The sequence below is a fragment of the Neophocaena asiaeorientalis genome, unplaced genomic scaffold (genome assembly GCF_003031525.2).
Source record: "Neophocaena asiaeorientalis asiaeorientalis breed wild unplaced genomic scaffold, Neophocaena_asiaeorientalis_V1.1 scaffold689, whole genome shotgun sequence".
NCBI lineage: Eukaryota > Metazoa > Chordata > Mammalia > Artiodactyla > Phocoenidae > Neophocaena > Neophocaena asiaeorientalis.
Genome location: NW_020175666.1, coordinates 909935 through 924536, shown reverse-complemented (window position 1 = coordinate 924536; position 14602 = coordinate 909935). Strand labels below are relative to the sequence as shown.

At 44.7% G+C, this 14602-nt stretch overlaps 1 protein-coding gene across 1 annotated transcript in view; it reads left to right on the top strand.

The window, feature by feature from the left end:
• The window catches only part of ALK (ALK receptor tyrosine kinase), a 714463-nt gene that overhangs the window by 202972 nt on the left and 496889 nt on the right, over positions 1–14602 (top strand). The window contains exon 3 of the mRNA XM_024731532.1: positions 10591–10705. Within this exon, the coding sequence (XP_024587300.1) occupies positions 10591–10705 (115 nt within the window). The remainder of the gene's footprint in view (positions 1–10590; positions 10706–14602) is intronic.

Below are 14602 nucleotides of genomic sequence, written 5' to 3'. Positions count from 1 at the left end.
AACTACTGCCTCTGCTTTCAGAGTCAGGTGATTTGGAGGCGGTGCAAGCCAGGAGGCAGCAATGTGGGCCATTGAATTTTCTCTTTTCAGACATTGCTCTGGCAGCTAATTCCAGGGTGCTCATCTGTATGGTGGCAGCATGACTTTCATGTTTTCCCCAAAGTGTTTTATGGCTTTTTTACAGAGGTACTTTGAATAACTTTCAAAGTCTGCCACCTAGTTGTGGCACGTGGGCTCAGTAGTTGTGGCTCGTGAGCTCTAGAGCGCAGGCTCAGTAGTTGTGGCACACGGGCTTAGTTGCTCCGCGGCATGTGGGGTCTTCTTGGACCACGGCTTGAACCTGTGTCCCCTGCATTGGCAGGCGGGTTCTTAACCACTGCACCACCAGGGAAGCCCCATCTATCTCTCCTTTATAACGTGCACCAACCCTGAGATGTTGCAAGGATTTGTGAAGTTGTTGGACTGCTGTCTGTTGCTGCCCCACCACACTCTAAGCTCCTCAGCCTGTAGGCTTTAAGAGAGATGTTTAATTCTATTCACTAATACATCCTAACTGTCAAGGGCAGAGCTTGGCACATAGGAGATGCTCAATAAATACTCATCAAATGAATTAATCTTAGCTCCTTCCCTTTTGGCTCCAGGGCCTTCGGCAAGTTACTTAATCTCTCTGAGCCTTAGGTCTCATTAGAAATGGGGATAATAATCCCCCTTTGAGAAAATTGTGAGATTGACATGGGACAATGGTTATAAAATACCCAATATGGGGCCTGTATGCATAATTGGCACACATGAAGTATTAGCTTTTCCCTTACTTTCTTTTTCATCCCAGAGTATTGCATAGAGCAGTAGTTTAAAGATTTAAGGAACAAAATATATGTCACTCTATTTCTTTCCCCTCCTTCTTTCTTTATTACCTTCTTCCATGGTTAGGCGAGACACAGAATGTAGGGTCAGAAGATCAGTTTCTCGAGTTTTCACTAATGAGATGACTTTGGGTAAAGCACTGGTCCTTCCTGTGTTTCAGCTTCCTCGTATATATGATGGGAAGACATACATAAACAGTATTTACAATCCTTCCCAACTCTCTCACCCTGGGTCTCCGCATAGGAGTCCAGGGTAACATTGACCACTGCTGTTCACAGTGCAAGATGAATGGAAGCAAGAGGGAAATGCAGCACCAGAACAGGGAGAAGCAAATTAGGTTATTGGCTTATCTGTTTTAATTTAAGCTGAGTTTATTTTAGTAATACAGGTGAAGAATGTTTTAAAATGTATCATCATGACAATGCCCTTTGGTAACAGCACAAGGATTTCTGATGTATCTTTCTTCAAAAGAGCCTGAGGGCTTTGTATATACTGTCTCATTAATTCTCAGAGCATCCCTAAAGTTGGATGGGAAAGCACGATGAGTTCAGTTTTAAAGGTAGAGAAACAACGCTTCAAAAATGTTAAGTAGCTAACCCAAGGTCTCACGGTAACATCACTGTTCCCAGGAACCCAGGTCTCTATCTAACACAGCAGCCTGTAGACTATTTTGCTTCCGGTTTCTAGAAATGTGTCCAGCCATGGGTGAAAGGTCTTTGTTCTGAGCAAATGAGTATTTAAAGTGTGGTTTCCTGGAGGATAGACTATTTTTTTTCTGGAATGAGAGGAGTGACAAGTAGGTAAAGAAGGATTGAAAGGGCTGGAAGTTACTAGAAAGTATTCTGCCCCTCTCCATCTCCCCATCCCAAATGTCATTTCCCTGGACCAGCCAAGGCCCCATTTCAAGGCCAAGCATCAGACCTGGTGGTTGTCATGGAAACAGTGCTGGCTGAGCTTGAGGCCCTGGAGAGCCAGCTGCCCTGACTGAAGGTGTGTGTTTCTAGGTCCCCTTCTTGGTTGACCTGAAGGGATTCTCTAGTCCTCAGTTAGGAGAATGCTTCAGGCACCTGCAATCTGATCGGTGTTTCTTCTGTATTTCACACACTGTCACTGTTCTCCAGGGCAATCAACATCATCTCCAAGAGGTCTGTGTTGAAGAGTGGCATTTCTGGTTGGTCCATATATCAGGGTCTTCAGTCCAATGTCCTATCATGATTCTCACTATGTGACCTTGGGTGGGGCAGTTGTGTTTTCTGAGTTTCAATCTTCTCATCTGTAAAGGGGTTAACTAATGAGACTATGGTAAGGGTTATGAGAGTGAAAGGCCCTGAAAGGCATCAGTAAGTCATAAACCACAGTGATTGTGTAAGTAGTTAGGATCCACTCCTCTACGCTGGAGGCCACGTCTTCTAGTATAAATGGGCCATGCCCTCCCCAGGGCTCACCCTTGTAACTGTCGCTTCCTAACTAGAAATATCAGGTCAAGAGAAGACTAGTTGTTTATGGATAGTTTGTAGCTTCTTGTCCAACTCAGCCAGAGACTACTGGGCCTGCTGGTGGCAGTTGTCCCCACAGTCACTCCCTCACCTGGAAAGAGAAGGGTCCTTCATTGAGGGACTAGTTCCCTAGGCTGCCTGGGCTCTATGTCGCTTGTGGTACATTAGTTATGTAGTGCCTGGTAAAGCTCTCTGAGATCACAAAATGAAAGGCCTGGTGGCAGTTCAAAGTCTTCCTTTTGATTATTATTCTAGTCAGTGTATTTTGAGGGGAGAAGATAGGTTCGAGATCACAGTGGAGGAAATTTCATAAAGAGAGTATGAACAAGCCACAGAAACGGACCCAGAACACAGGGTCACATTGCCCTGCTAATGGAAGCACTCCGGCCTGGGAGTGCTTGTGTGTGTGTGTGTGTGTGTGTGTGTGTGTGTGTGTGTGTGTGTGTATGAAGCATCAGGCTATCTGGAGAGTGATACCTTCTTTGTTGTGTTCTTGGCTTAGCACAAATGCCAATTAGTCTTCCTCTACTACCAAAAGCCAGTGAGTCTACCTGGCCTAGGTAGGTAGGACCAGGGACCAAGCACACCTGGAGCAGGGATTCCACGGCAAGAGGAGACATTGCAGGCTCATAGGCCAGTCAGGAGCTCTTTCTTGGGACACTGAGGTCATCTCTAGATAGGTCAAAATGTAGTGACTTGGGACACAAACTCTAAAGGGGCAACATTGAACGTCATATTACCTTCATTGTCTGGCTTTGACCATGAATTATGAGTCACTGATGGCCTACACAGACATGGTATCAGGGCTTACCTGGGGTCTATGCCCCTGATCTGGCACTGACCTTGACCTTGGGAAGCATATACTACATGACACAGAACAGCAGCCTCCATGAAAAGTTTTTGCTAATTTCTTCTAAATCTATGAGCTTGAGACTTGTGAATGAAATTAATAAAGTATTATACTTCATTGTCATAAACAACCAAGGTAGTTTGAACAGCCTGTTTGATAAGTGGTCTAATGGCACCTTCCTAGGTGGCAATAAGCTGTAATGGTTAAGGAGGAGGAAGGCCCAGTCAAGTTCTGCTCTGGGCCACTCCAGATCCCAGCTCAACTGCTTTGATGGGGCTCCAGCTCAGGAAAGATGGGCAACCTTGGAGAAGGAGGGATTCAGTTTCGGCCTTTAAAAAAGGGTAGAATTTAGGAAAGGAGCAGGTCAAGAAGGACGTTCTAGGCAGAGATCAGCTTGGGCAAAAGATTGGAGACTTACGTGTAACGGAGACCATAGAATGTGAAAGGATTCTGAGTGGGAAATAAGGACGAAAAAGCAAGTAGTGGCCAAAGTGTGATGGCTTCAAATTTACACATTTTAGCCATTTCTGCAGCAGCCTCTTTGTGGTTCCCTTTCTCATTTGGGTCTAATATACCCTGCAGGTAACCAATCCCCAAGAGCTAGAACCATGCTGACAATTTCCTTTGTGTTGCATCAGTATTCCTTAATGCCATGCCTTGGGAAGGAATGCCTGCTTTTATTGACTGACATATGGGGTTCACCGCTGAATGAACTCAGTAGTTATACACAGGTCCTTTTGGGATCGGGTAGAGGCAAGGAACATGTGTTGAAACTATGCCTTTCAATGGTACAAGAGAACATTATGAGAAATAATAATTTTTGCTTCAGGACTTGAGCTACCAAGAAAGAGCACAAACTTTCCTGTCAGGGGGGAGTGGGGTTTAGTGAAAGGTGAGGTGGAGTGGGGGCCTTTTAGTTCCCATTCAAATTCCGCCCTGACACTAATAGCTCCTCTCTGAATGAGCCAGCTGGAAGGAAATGTGAAAGCAAACTCCGCGAGAATTGACTATGTGAACTGGAGAAGAGCTTAGTGAACCGCTAGTTCAGCCCCCTCAATTTCCAGGCCTGGAGAAGGTGTGGAGAGGTCTTTGTGTTTAGGACAAAGGACACATCTGCTAATTCTCCCTCTTTTGTCTGAAAATCACATCTTAGTTTTTCAGACTAAATGAACTGCCTGTCACAACTCCAACATCACCGCTGACTAGTAGTCATGTAAATTCACTGAGAAGGTTTCTTTGGCTGCACAGGTGTGGGATCCACCCCGTGAATACTGAAACTTGTTTCCCTGGGCTGCCAGTTCCAGGCAGGAGGCCTCTCCTGTGCACCGGGCCTTGTTGTGCCCGCTCACTGCAGTTTGACATCTGGACAGCTATTTATTTGGTCACATTAAGCTTTGCTTCGTGTGACACAAAATCATTGTAAAAGAATGCATTATTAAGTGTGTTTTCAAATAAGGGGAAAAACTAGCAGGCTGTCACTGATTGTTTTATTGTTGAGAGGAAAATAAATAAGTAAAATGTGTATAAGGCAAGGCAGGAGCAGTTCCAAGGAGCATTTAGAAGAGAAGCATTTTTACGTTTTATTGATGGAGGTTTGTAAAAAATGCTTGCTAGTGAACCCATGTAAAGTATGTGATTAGCCTGAGTTAAACAGCTAATAAGTACCAGAGCTAATAATTTTCTCAAAGGCTCTGGTTTCATTATTTGACAAATATTTATTGAGTGCCTACTATGTGCCAGGCATGGGGACATAGCAGTGACTAAGGAGAGACACAATAAACAGATGAATATAAATATAAGCAATAATAAATGCAGGTCAAGGTGATAGAGAGTGGTTAATGGGGTGTGCTATTTTCCTATAGGATGATCGGGAAGCTCTCTCTGAGGAGGTGACATTTGGGCAGAGATCTGGATGGAGAGAGGAAATGACCTTGTGACTCTAGGGGAGAGGAGCTTTTTAGGCTGAGAGACCCACCATTGTAAAGGCCATGAGATGGAAGTGTGCTTGGCGAGTTTAGGAATAGAAAGGAGGCCTGTGGGGCTGGAGCTCCATGATCAAGGGAAATATGTTTGGAAATGAAGTCAGAGAGAGAACCGGGGCCAGATCATGTGAGGCCTTAAAGGGCTAGGCTATGGCAAGAAACGTGAATGCTATTTCAGGGCTGGAGTGTCAATCTGACTGCTGTGTGGAGAGCACACTGAAGGTGAGCAATAGGAGAAGCAGGGAACCAGCTGGGAGCTTATAGCAGTTGTCAGGGTAAGAGGTGACGTGGGGAGAGAAGAGAGGGACAAAATGCAGGTAGAGTCATCAAAATTGTTTGATAGACTGGTGTGGGGTGTGGGAAAAAGAAGTTAAGGATTCCTCCTTGGTTTTGACCCAAGTAACCAGGAGAGTTTTGTCATCGCTATCTAAAATAGGGAACACCTTGGGTTTCGGTGGAGGGACATCAAGTTTTTATTTTTGCATGTGTTAAGTTTGTGATACTTACCCAGGAATAAAATGGAGATTTCAAACTGGCAGTTGGACATACATTCTGCTGTTCAGGGGAGAGGTTGGGCCTGGAGATATAAATTTAGTAGTATTAATATATAGATGGTATTTAAAGCTTTGAAATTGGATGAGATCATTTTTGGGAGTGAGTTTAGATGGAGAAGAGAAATGTCCTAAGTTACCCAACTTTTAACAACTATCAAATAATAAAACAGAGATTCCCTCCCCCATCAAGTTTTTTAAAAAGAAAAAAAAAAAGCTGAGCTTATTTACATGTCAGGAAAGAAATTCACTGAGTAGTTCTCTAAGGAATAAAAGTCAGAGTTTTTTTTTTTTCTTTTTTTGGTACGCAGGCCTCTCACTCTCGTGGCCTCTCCCGTTGCGGAGCACAGGCTCCGGACGCGCAGGCTCAGCGGCCATGGCTCACAGGCCCAGCTGCTCCGCGGCATGTGGGATCTTCCTGGACCGGGGCACGAACCCGCGTCCCCTGCATCGGCAGGCGGACTCCCAACCACTGCGCCACCAGGGAAGCCCAAGTCAGAGCTTTTAAAGCCTTAGGAAGAAGGTTACATGGTGGTCATACTAATTGGAAGGAGTGGGTCTAGAGAGGGAGCCCATTAGCGAATTCAGAAGGAATCCTGGGCACTCCTGCCTGAGGGTCCTCTTGAGGTTTGTTGTCATGATTTTAAAGTGAGACTTGTCAGCATCTGGTGTACTGCTCCTCCCCTTTCGCTCCCCTCCTCTCCTACCACCACATGCAGCTGCTCAGGACAATTGTGAAGGACAGAAGAAGGAAGTGAGTTGCAGTTGTTTTCAAGGGAATTATTACAGTGGGATTATGATAGTGATGAACACTGGAGTCTAAGCTGAGGATGCAAGGGGGGTGGTGCACAGTGGAAAAAGCTGCGTCAAGAGGTTGGGGGTTTCATTCTGCCTAGACACCCTGTGGTGCCTGGAAAAGGGCTCAGGATATCATCTCCATCTCCCCCACCCCAAAGGAAAAACATAAAACTATCTTATCTGTAACCAATCAGTAATGCCCTCAGTCCAGAATATATTTCCTTACTTTTCTCCTCAGGTGGTCTTGGCCATCACTTGGGCACCTGGAAGCTCTTGCTCCTACTTTCCCCTCTCCTTTCCTTTCTGCCTCTCTCTCCCGGATTCCAAAATACACTCTACTTGAGCCAGCGGGTCTTAATTCACATCTTCACCCCATAAGTCTGTGCTGGTGAGACCCATTTTACTCTGATCCTCACGTTCTCAGAGGGAAGCACCAAAGAGCCAAGTTTTTGTTTGTTTGTTTGTTTTTTGTGGTACACGGGCCTCTCACTGTTGTGGCCTCTCCCGTTGCGGAGCACAGGCTCCGGACGCGCAGGCCCAGCGGCCATGGCTCACGGGCCCAGCCACTCTGCGGCATGTGGGATCTTCCCGGACCGGGGCCCGAACCCATGTCCCCTGCATCGGCAGGCGGACTTTCAACTACTTTGCCATCAGGGAAGCCCTTTTTTTAAAATTTTTGTTTTAATATTTGTTTTATTTTATTTTTTTTGGCTGCATCGGGTCTTAGTTGCAGCACACAGGATCTTTCCTTGTGGTGAGTGGGCTCTTCATTGCAGTGCGTGGGCTTCTCTCTGCTTGTGGCACACAAGCTCAGTAGTTGCGGCACGCAGACCTAGTTGCCCCGCGGCATGTGGGATCTTAGTTCCCTCACCAGGGATCGAACCAGCGTCCCCTGCATTGCAAGATGGATTCTTAACCACTGGACCACCAGGGAAGTCCCTAAGAGCCAAGATTTTTTCTTGCTTAAATGGATTGCTTCTTATGGCATAGCTTTCCTCTATGCTGGAAACCCCCATTCCCACCAGGGCTGAGGATGGGGGGTAGGTGGTGGAGATGGAGTGTGAAGGGAGCAGAGAGCCTCTTCCCTGCACTTAAATGCAGTACTTTCTTTTTTCTCTTCTAAATGTATGCATATTCTATTAACTTTAATTAGAGCACATTTCTGTGTCAGTGCTTCTGTTTTGGGCAAACAACCTCATTCATGTAGACTGTGTCTTTCTCGGTCCTCACCTTCTCAGGTGAGGAGGCTCATCCTCTTGGTTGACGCCTCCATTAGCTCGCCCAGCCTGATCCGGCAAATCACTATCCACTTCCCTCTGAGGACCATGTGAACCCAACCTACTAGCAGAAATTCTAGGAGTTCCCATAGGGGCGGGATGAAAATGCTTACTTTCTCTTCAGTATTTAACTTTGAAGGTGCCCAAGTATTTATTGGCATTTTTGGATATAAAATGGTTTAAGCTTATGTCTTTAGGAATGACCCACAGTGATGCCCATGGCTCCTTGCTGGGCCATGACTCAGCCCTCAGAGCCCTTCCTTTTGAATGGTTTCAGATATTTTTTTTCCCCTGAATATATAACCTGGCCCTTATCCATATTAAAAGTCATCTGCCACTCTGTGCAAACCCACAGATTCATAAGTGCTTCCTGAAGTCTAGCCCCATCCACTTGGTGCTTCACATCCAGGAAGAAGTTAATACCATTCCCAAACTGTATGGCTAAGAAGAAATGGCATCATTCTGAAACAGGGAAATGTTGCCTAGACTTGGTCTTCCTGTTGCTTCAGAATTGCTTAAAATTTGAACTATGCTGATGACGCAGACATAGAGATGCCAGTTTTTAATCACATGGGGGTTATTGCAAGGAGTTGGTTGTCAGAGCCTTCTCACATCCCTCGCACTGTTGCCCCATTCTGGAGCATACTCTCATCTCTGACCTTAGCCATTGACTCGTGGGGATGCTGGAGGGCCCTGTAGAGAACTGAGAAGCACCATGCAGTAGTTTGTGGGGGTCCATGAAGGGTGGTGGAAGGAGCATGGGCAATAGCATCAGGCCAATCTGGTCTGTTGACTCTTGTCTCCTGCCTGGCCATGTGGCCACAGTTAGGGCATCCAAGCTCTCTCAGCCTCAGTTTCCCTGGGCTCAAAATAAGGCCCAATAATAGTATTGATACTTATTCACGAGGTTGTTTTAAGAAGTGAATGTAATCATACACTTAAAGCACTTAGCACAATGCCTGGTCCATGTGTGCTCAATTAATATTATTAATTCTTTAAAAGTCTAATAAACTCAAGCCTGCTCCTAAGTAGACGTGTGTGGTCTTGGACCTCACTTCTCTCAGCCCCATTGCCCATCTATAAAACAGAGTTGATGTGAGGGTGAAATGAGATGGCTGCTCTCTGAAACTTACTAACATAATTTCTGACCCCTTTCAGTGCATTCCTCTAAGCCATTTTGGAGAAATGCTGCAAAAGATGTATCTGGGTACTAACCAATTCAGTTCTTATCTCTTTAGATCAGATGTGGGAGAAAAGTCCAAAACTCTTTTCTAGGTACTCAGAAGCCAGCACTTCCAACTCAAATCTTTGGAAGGCAGAAAGAAGAGTGTTTCTTTTAGGAAGGAGAACGTAGAATGCCCATTCTGTTCTAGTGGCAGGAACAAATGGGCTTCACCCAAAGGCAGCACCTGTGGATAAAACAGTAGAGTGGTCTGGAAACAAAAGTCTGCTGTGGCCACTCAGGACAGTTATTTCCTTAAAGTGTGTGAAGAGGGATTGATACTAAAAGAGGGTTGAAGGAGGGTCGCGTGCTGGAGGTGATGTGGAAGAATCTACAAAGCAAATAGGCTAAAAAAATGCTTCTGCTACTGTTGCTTCCTTTTATTCTTTCTCTTCTTCCTCCTCTTCCTCTTTGTGAAATCAGTCCAGGTGGTTTAACAATTACTGTCTGGGTAGCAAACCAGCCCACCCATGGTATAGCATGGCCTCCTGAGGCCAGGCAAAACTGGCTTCAGTTTCAGATTCCATCATTTGCCCCTCTGAGCCTCAGTTGTTGCATATGTGAAACAGGGATGGTAATGCTTATCTCAGAGAGTCACTGTGAACTTATGTGGGTTAAGAGCCCAGCATGGTGCCTCACCCTTGGAAGCTGCAGAGGAAATTCCCTTCCTTGCCTCCTCCCCACACTCAGTCTTGCTACGTGTCTATCTCCTAAACAGAACTGATTCTCAAACTGATTACATTTTCTTAACAGAAAAAGCTTTGCCTGCCTTAAAACGTTAGCAAATAGTGATTGAGTTGGGGATTTCTGGGAAGAGCTGCATAAGAGCATGCAGCCTGTGTTCATTTGATTTGTAGATATATTATAATTACTTTTCATCCCACAAAACCCACTTGAGGTACTGTTAAGCAAAGGAATAATGCTGCTTTTGCTCCTTTTCTCTCAACCCTTCTTTCTCTCTTGCAAATCAGAAACATTAATCCTTTGTGGCTCCCTGGACTCTTAGTTATGGGAAAACTCATCACCTAGCTTTTTTTTTTTTTCCTGAAAATAACACAATTGTCAAAACTCATAACTTCTGAGTGCAGTTTCAACACTCTCATTGATAAGGCAATAACCCAAGCAAACAACATTAGATGAAATTACAAGTCGGAACATAAAGTAGAGTGGAGGCATTATTTAAATGAGATGAGTTAAAGTTCTCTGTAAAGTTGCACAAATTCTGATAAGCAGAATAGACTTTGGATAGAGCTATTAGGCCAAGCCATTAAGTAGCCTGGCTTCTAGTTCATCTCCCAGAGATCTTTCGCATGGCTTAGGTCACAAGATTCGGACTTCTTCAATCTGGCTGCCCTTGGTAGAAAATGTGCAGTGAGGTCCTGAGGTCAATTCAACCTACTTGTGACTCAGTCTTTTTTCCCCTCATTTTCCAGCTGATGTCATGAAAGCCTTTTATGAATTTTCTTTTATAAGCAATATGAGTGACAGCTAAAAGACACATCCCAAGGGCAAAGATCGGTGTTCTCTTTGTCTTTTCAGGTTCCCGTCAGAGCTCCTTGGAGTCACCAGCAAACCTGCCTTCTCTTCCTCCTGATTCTTTTGCCTGGAATCTGACCTGGATAATGAAAGATTCCTTCCCTTTCCTGTCTCATCGCAGCCGATATGGTAAGTATATTTTGATAGTTATTTGTGATGTACAGTCACCATCTCATAATTAAAGAAGTTGTGAGTTTCAGCTTGTGATGTATGGCTTGTCGGGGAGGAAGTCTTTTGTACCCTTAGTCTCCATTGACACCCAATTTAAGACCATTTCCCCCAGGACTGGCTTCTCCAGACTGACAGCTGCCTTATGTATCCTGGAGGAAGCCAAGGGCTTTGTTGCTGCCATATCTCATCCCCCCAGCCTTTATGTGGGTGGCATTCCTGACATCCCCTTACCAGTCATTAGATGTAATGCTTATTTGCATTTTGACTGTAGCTTTCTAGATACAGGGTTCTAACCCATGAGTGTTTCTAATAGTGATCTCTTGAAGAGAGGATTGTTATTATGAGGGTCTTCTGGGGCCCCTCAAGTGATTTCCTTATGTTTAGGTACCTCCTTAAAAGTACCCAGACGTGTTCCTAGGTATTATTTTCAGTTCATTTGATTCTGCAACAACCTCAGAGGTAAGGAGGCCAAGTCCCATTCCATTTTTAAAGATGCAGAAATTGAGCATAATAAGATCATACAAAGTGGATTTTCTAACTACAAAAGCAGAATTCTTCCCTTCACTTTTTCTCCTAGGGAGCTACCTATGCAGACTGCTAGGCTGAGGCCATATTTACATGGTGTAGCATTCCTCATCTTCCATGTTCATCCTAATAGCTCACAGGAGCTGGCCTCTGCAGAGGAAAGGGGCAGGTTTGGAGGAGAGCTGATGTATTTCAACTTGGACATTTTTTTCTTCTCTTGAACTCCTTTAGGGTGAACCCCATGAGGGCAGGCACAAATCTGTTTGCTCCCCACTTTATCCCATCACATAGAAGAAACTCAGAGGCTTGTGCATGATAAATGAATGCAGAGGTCTTCAGGGATGGAACTCACTCATCAGGCCTGATTCAACTAAGTATTTATGAACCTGGTATACACTGAGCTCTAGATTCCCTTCTGGGCATATTTACCTATTCCCGCCGCTCAGTCTCTGCCCCTGGGCCTGAGCTTTTTAAAGTGCACCTAACAGACCTTCCACCTGCTAGTGTCCCTCTTTCGTAGAGCAGTGAGTCTTGGTTCATATTAATTGTACATTCATTTCAAACTTAAAAAAATAAATGCATGAAAAACCCTAGGGCAGTTTAGAATTGTACTCTGCTGGGATGTTTCCTGCTATACTGCTAAGCCTCCCCGGTTGCACGGGAAGATCAGTAGTTGTCAGGAGATTCCAGATAAGAATTACTTCTTGATTTTATTTAAGCCAGACACTGAGTATCATCTTAGGATAAGGGCAGGTGTTTATAAATAATTGAAATCTTGTCCTTTATACTGTTATTGCTTTGTAAAACCAGATTTGTGATAGAACCCATCTTTGGATAACGTTTTTTGAATTTGCTCTCAAAGTCATTCAGTATCTACACAACTTCTATAAAATGCAGAATGTCCAAAACAGGCTGGTCTGCCTCCTGCATGACACAGAGGACATTGCATTTGTTCTCTCTGAAACATCTAAAAAGAGATTTCAGGTTGAAAGGAGAAAACCACCAGAGCTTATTTAAACTGCTACATGCCCACTGCTTGGCTCTGATACACCTGTTTCCTCTCCCTGGGCCTCACCTATCTCATATATAAAATGAGGGTGGGGTGGCATGCTCCTTGGGCAAAGGAATAGATATGCAAGACTCCTAGGATTCCTTTCAAATGCTCCTTTTAGCCTAGAAGCCTCATGATTTCCCTTCTTGGCAGAGGAGGGAACCCAAACCACTGGTCAGGCCTTGCCGAAATGCTCAGTGAGGGTGCCAAAGTCAGCACCATCATTGCTACCGATTCACAGGGTGAGAATAGATGATTCTTGGTTGGTGGCTCCTTGACTGAGTGCAGTGGTAATCTCAGAGCCTTTTCATCTCTTCCTGTATTTAATTCAGCTGAGACTCATAAGGACCCACCTGTCCCCACCACCACCAGTGTGTGCCTAGTTCAGTGCCAAATGTTAGAGGTGATACAGAAACAAACGTAAGTGAGACTTGCTCCTGCTCTCTCAGAGCTTATTGTCCAGAGAAACAATCCTGTAGGGAGCTCAGCCCGTTGCCACAAAGAGCACCTCTGGGGCACTGAGGTTGAAGACTAGTCCTGAGACACACAGCAGAGCAAACTGAGACTCCTGTTCTCTTAAAGATGTTTGCGGGGCTCAGCCCATATCTCTCTATGAACCAAAGAGGCCAGCAGGCTCACTGGTGGTAAATCCACACCTTTCAACTGCCGCAAAAGACATTTTAAGAAATGTTAACAACTTCATTAATTTTAAGACCTCAAACTTGGGCAGAGAAATTTGACTGGAAAATTGCCACCTGAAGGGATGGTTCTTCAGACAGTGAGAAGTAACCAAGACTCAGCAAGTCAGTGCGGGCCCTGAGTGGTGGAGCTTGGTGCCTGGCTGGCTGTCTTCACCTGCGTTCTGGGGTGGAGGTGGGCGGGGACATCTGGAGGGGGAGGTAGGAGAGGGCGGCAAAGGTAGGCATCAACAACCCGACCACAGGCATCATGATAGACAGTGGTGGGCCATCCCTCTCAGGCAAGCTTGTCCAGTCCTGAATTGAGTATGACTTTCTTTTCATGGGTGTTTTATGAGAAGAGATGAGGTGGAGAGAGACTAATAAGATTTACTCAACCCAGTCTGTAATTATCTGCTTGAGGAAAAAATTTGACCTACCTTTTTAAAGTCTCCCCATATTTCTTCTAATTTACGTTGGGGCCTTTTATGTTGTGTAAAATGTATTTTCTTCAATGGCATTTGGTATCAGATTCCAGCTGTTTCTTGTCTCTTGTCTTGAATGACGGGAGCCTGCTAATTTCATCATCAACAAGCAGAGCTGCACATTCTTCCCCCAAGGCTTTGAAGAAGCTGGGCGGGGGGCAGACATCTAAAGAAAGAATTTGTTTCCTTTTATCATCCAGCTCTGATGCCTTAAGACTTATTTATAGGCTTGGCTAAAGGATTGGACTCCAACTCCCTACCCAGATAAAAACCTGTTTTATTTGGTAACTGCAGGTAGCTAAGAGATTGAGGCCACTGGGGGTTTTAATCACTTTGAGTTCTAGAGCCACAGAAGCAGATGATATCCTGCCCATCTTTAATTCATGTTTGCCTATTCTGGGTGTATGAAGAATCAGATCACCTTTTAAAGTAGAATAACCAAAGTTTCTACCCAGATGAGGCAGAGAAAGAGGATTTTTTTATTTATTGAAAAAAAAAAAAGTTTGATACTTTGCAAAACTCTTCCATGCCCCCCTTTCTCACTTAAGCTTGTCATAAAATTGTGGTGAGTGAAAATTATTTTATATCCCACTTTTATAGAAATGTAAATTGAGGGCTGAAGACATTTATTAACCGTGCTCCCAAGTTATGGAGCTGGTGAGCATTAGGGAAGACTGAACCCAGATTTTCTGACTTCAAGTCTAGTGCTCTTTCTACCACATCAAAAAGTTAATTCAAAGATGAAGTCCCCACTCTATGGAGAGGGCACTCATTCCCTGGACAACCTGGTGTTTGGACTGAATGACCAATCTGATATCCAAGATGTGGGCAGCTGTAGGACCAAGGCTTGATGTCCCTGGATTGAGACTATCCCACGTAGGCCAGGTAATTCACCTCTTCCTAGACATGGATGTAGGCCCCCCCAGGCACTATGGGCAGTCTTGCCTTCCCTACCATAGACTCTGGTCCCTGCTATGTGTTCAATATACCCCTAGTGTCCATGAATGTGTCCTTATTTTAAAATAGGGTCTTTGTAGATGCAATTAAGTTGAGTCCATACTGGATTAGAGTAGGCCCTAATCCAATATAACTGATGTCCTTATAAGAAGAGAAAACA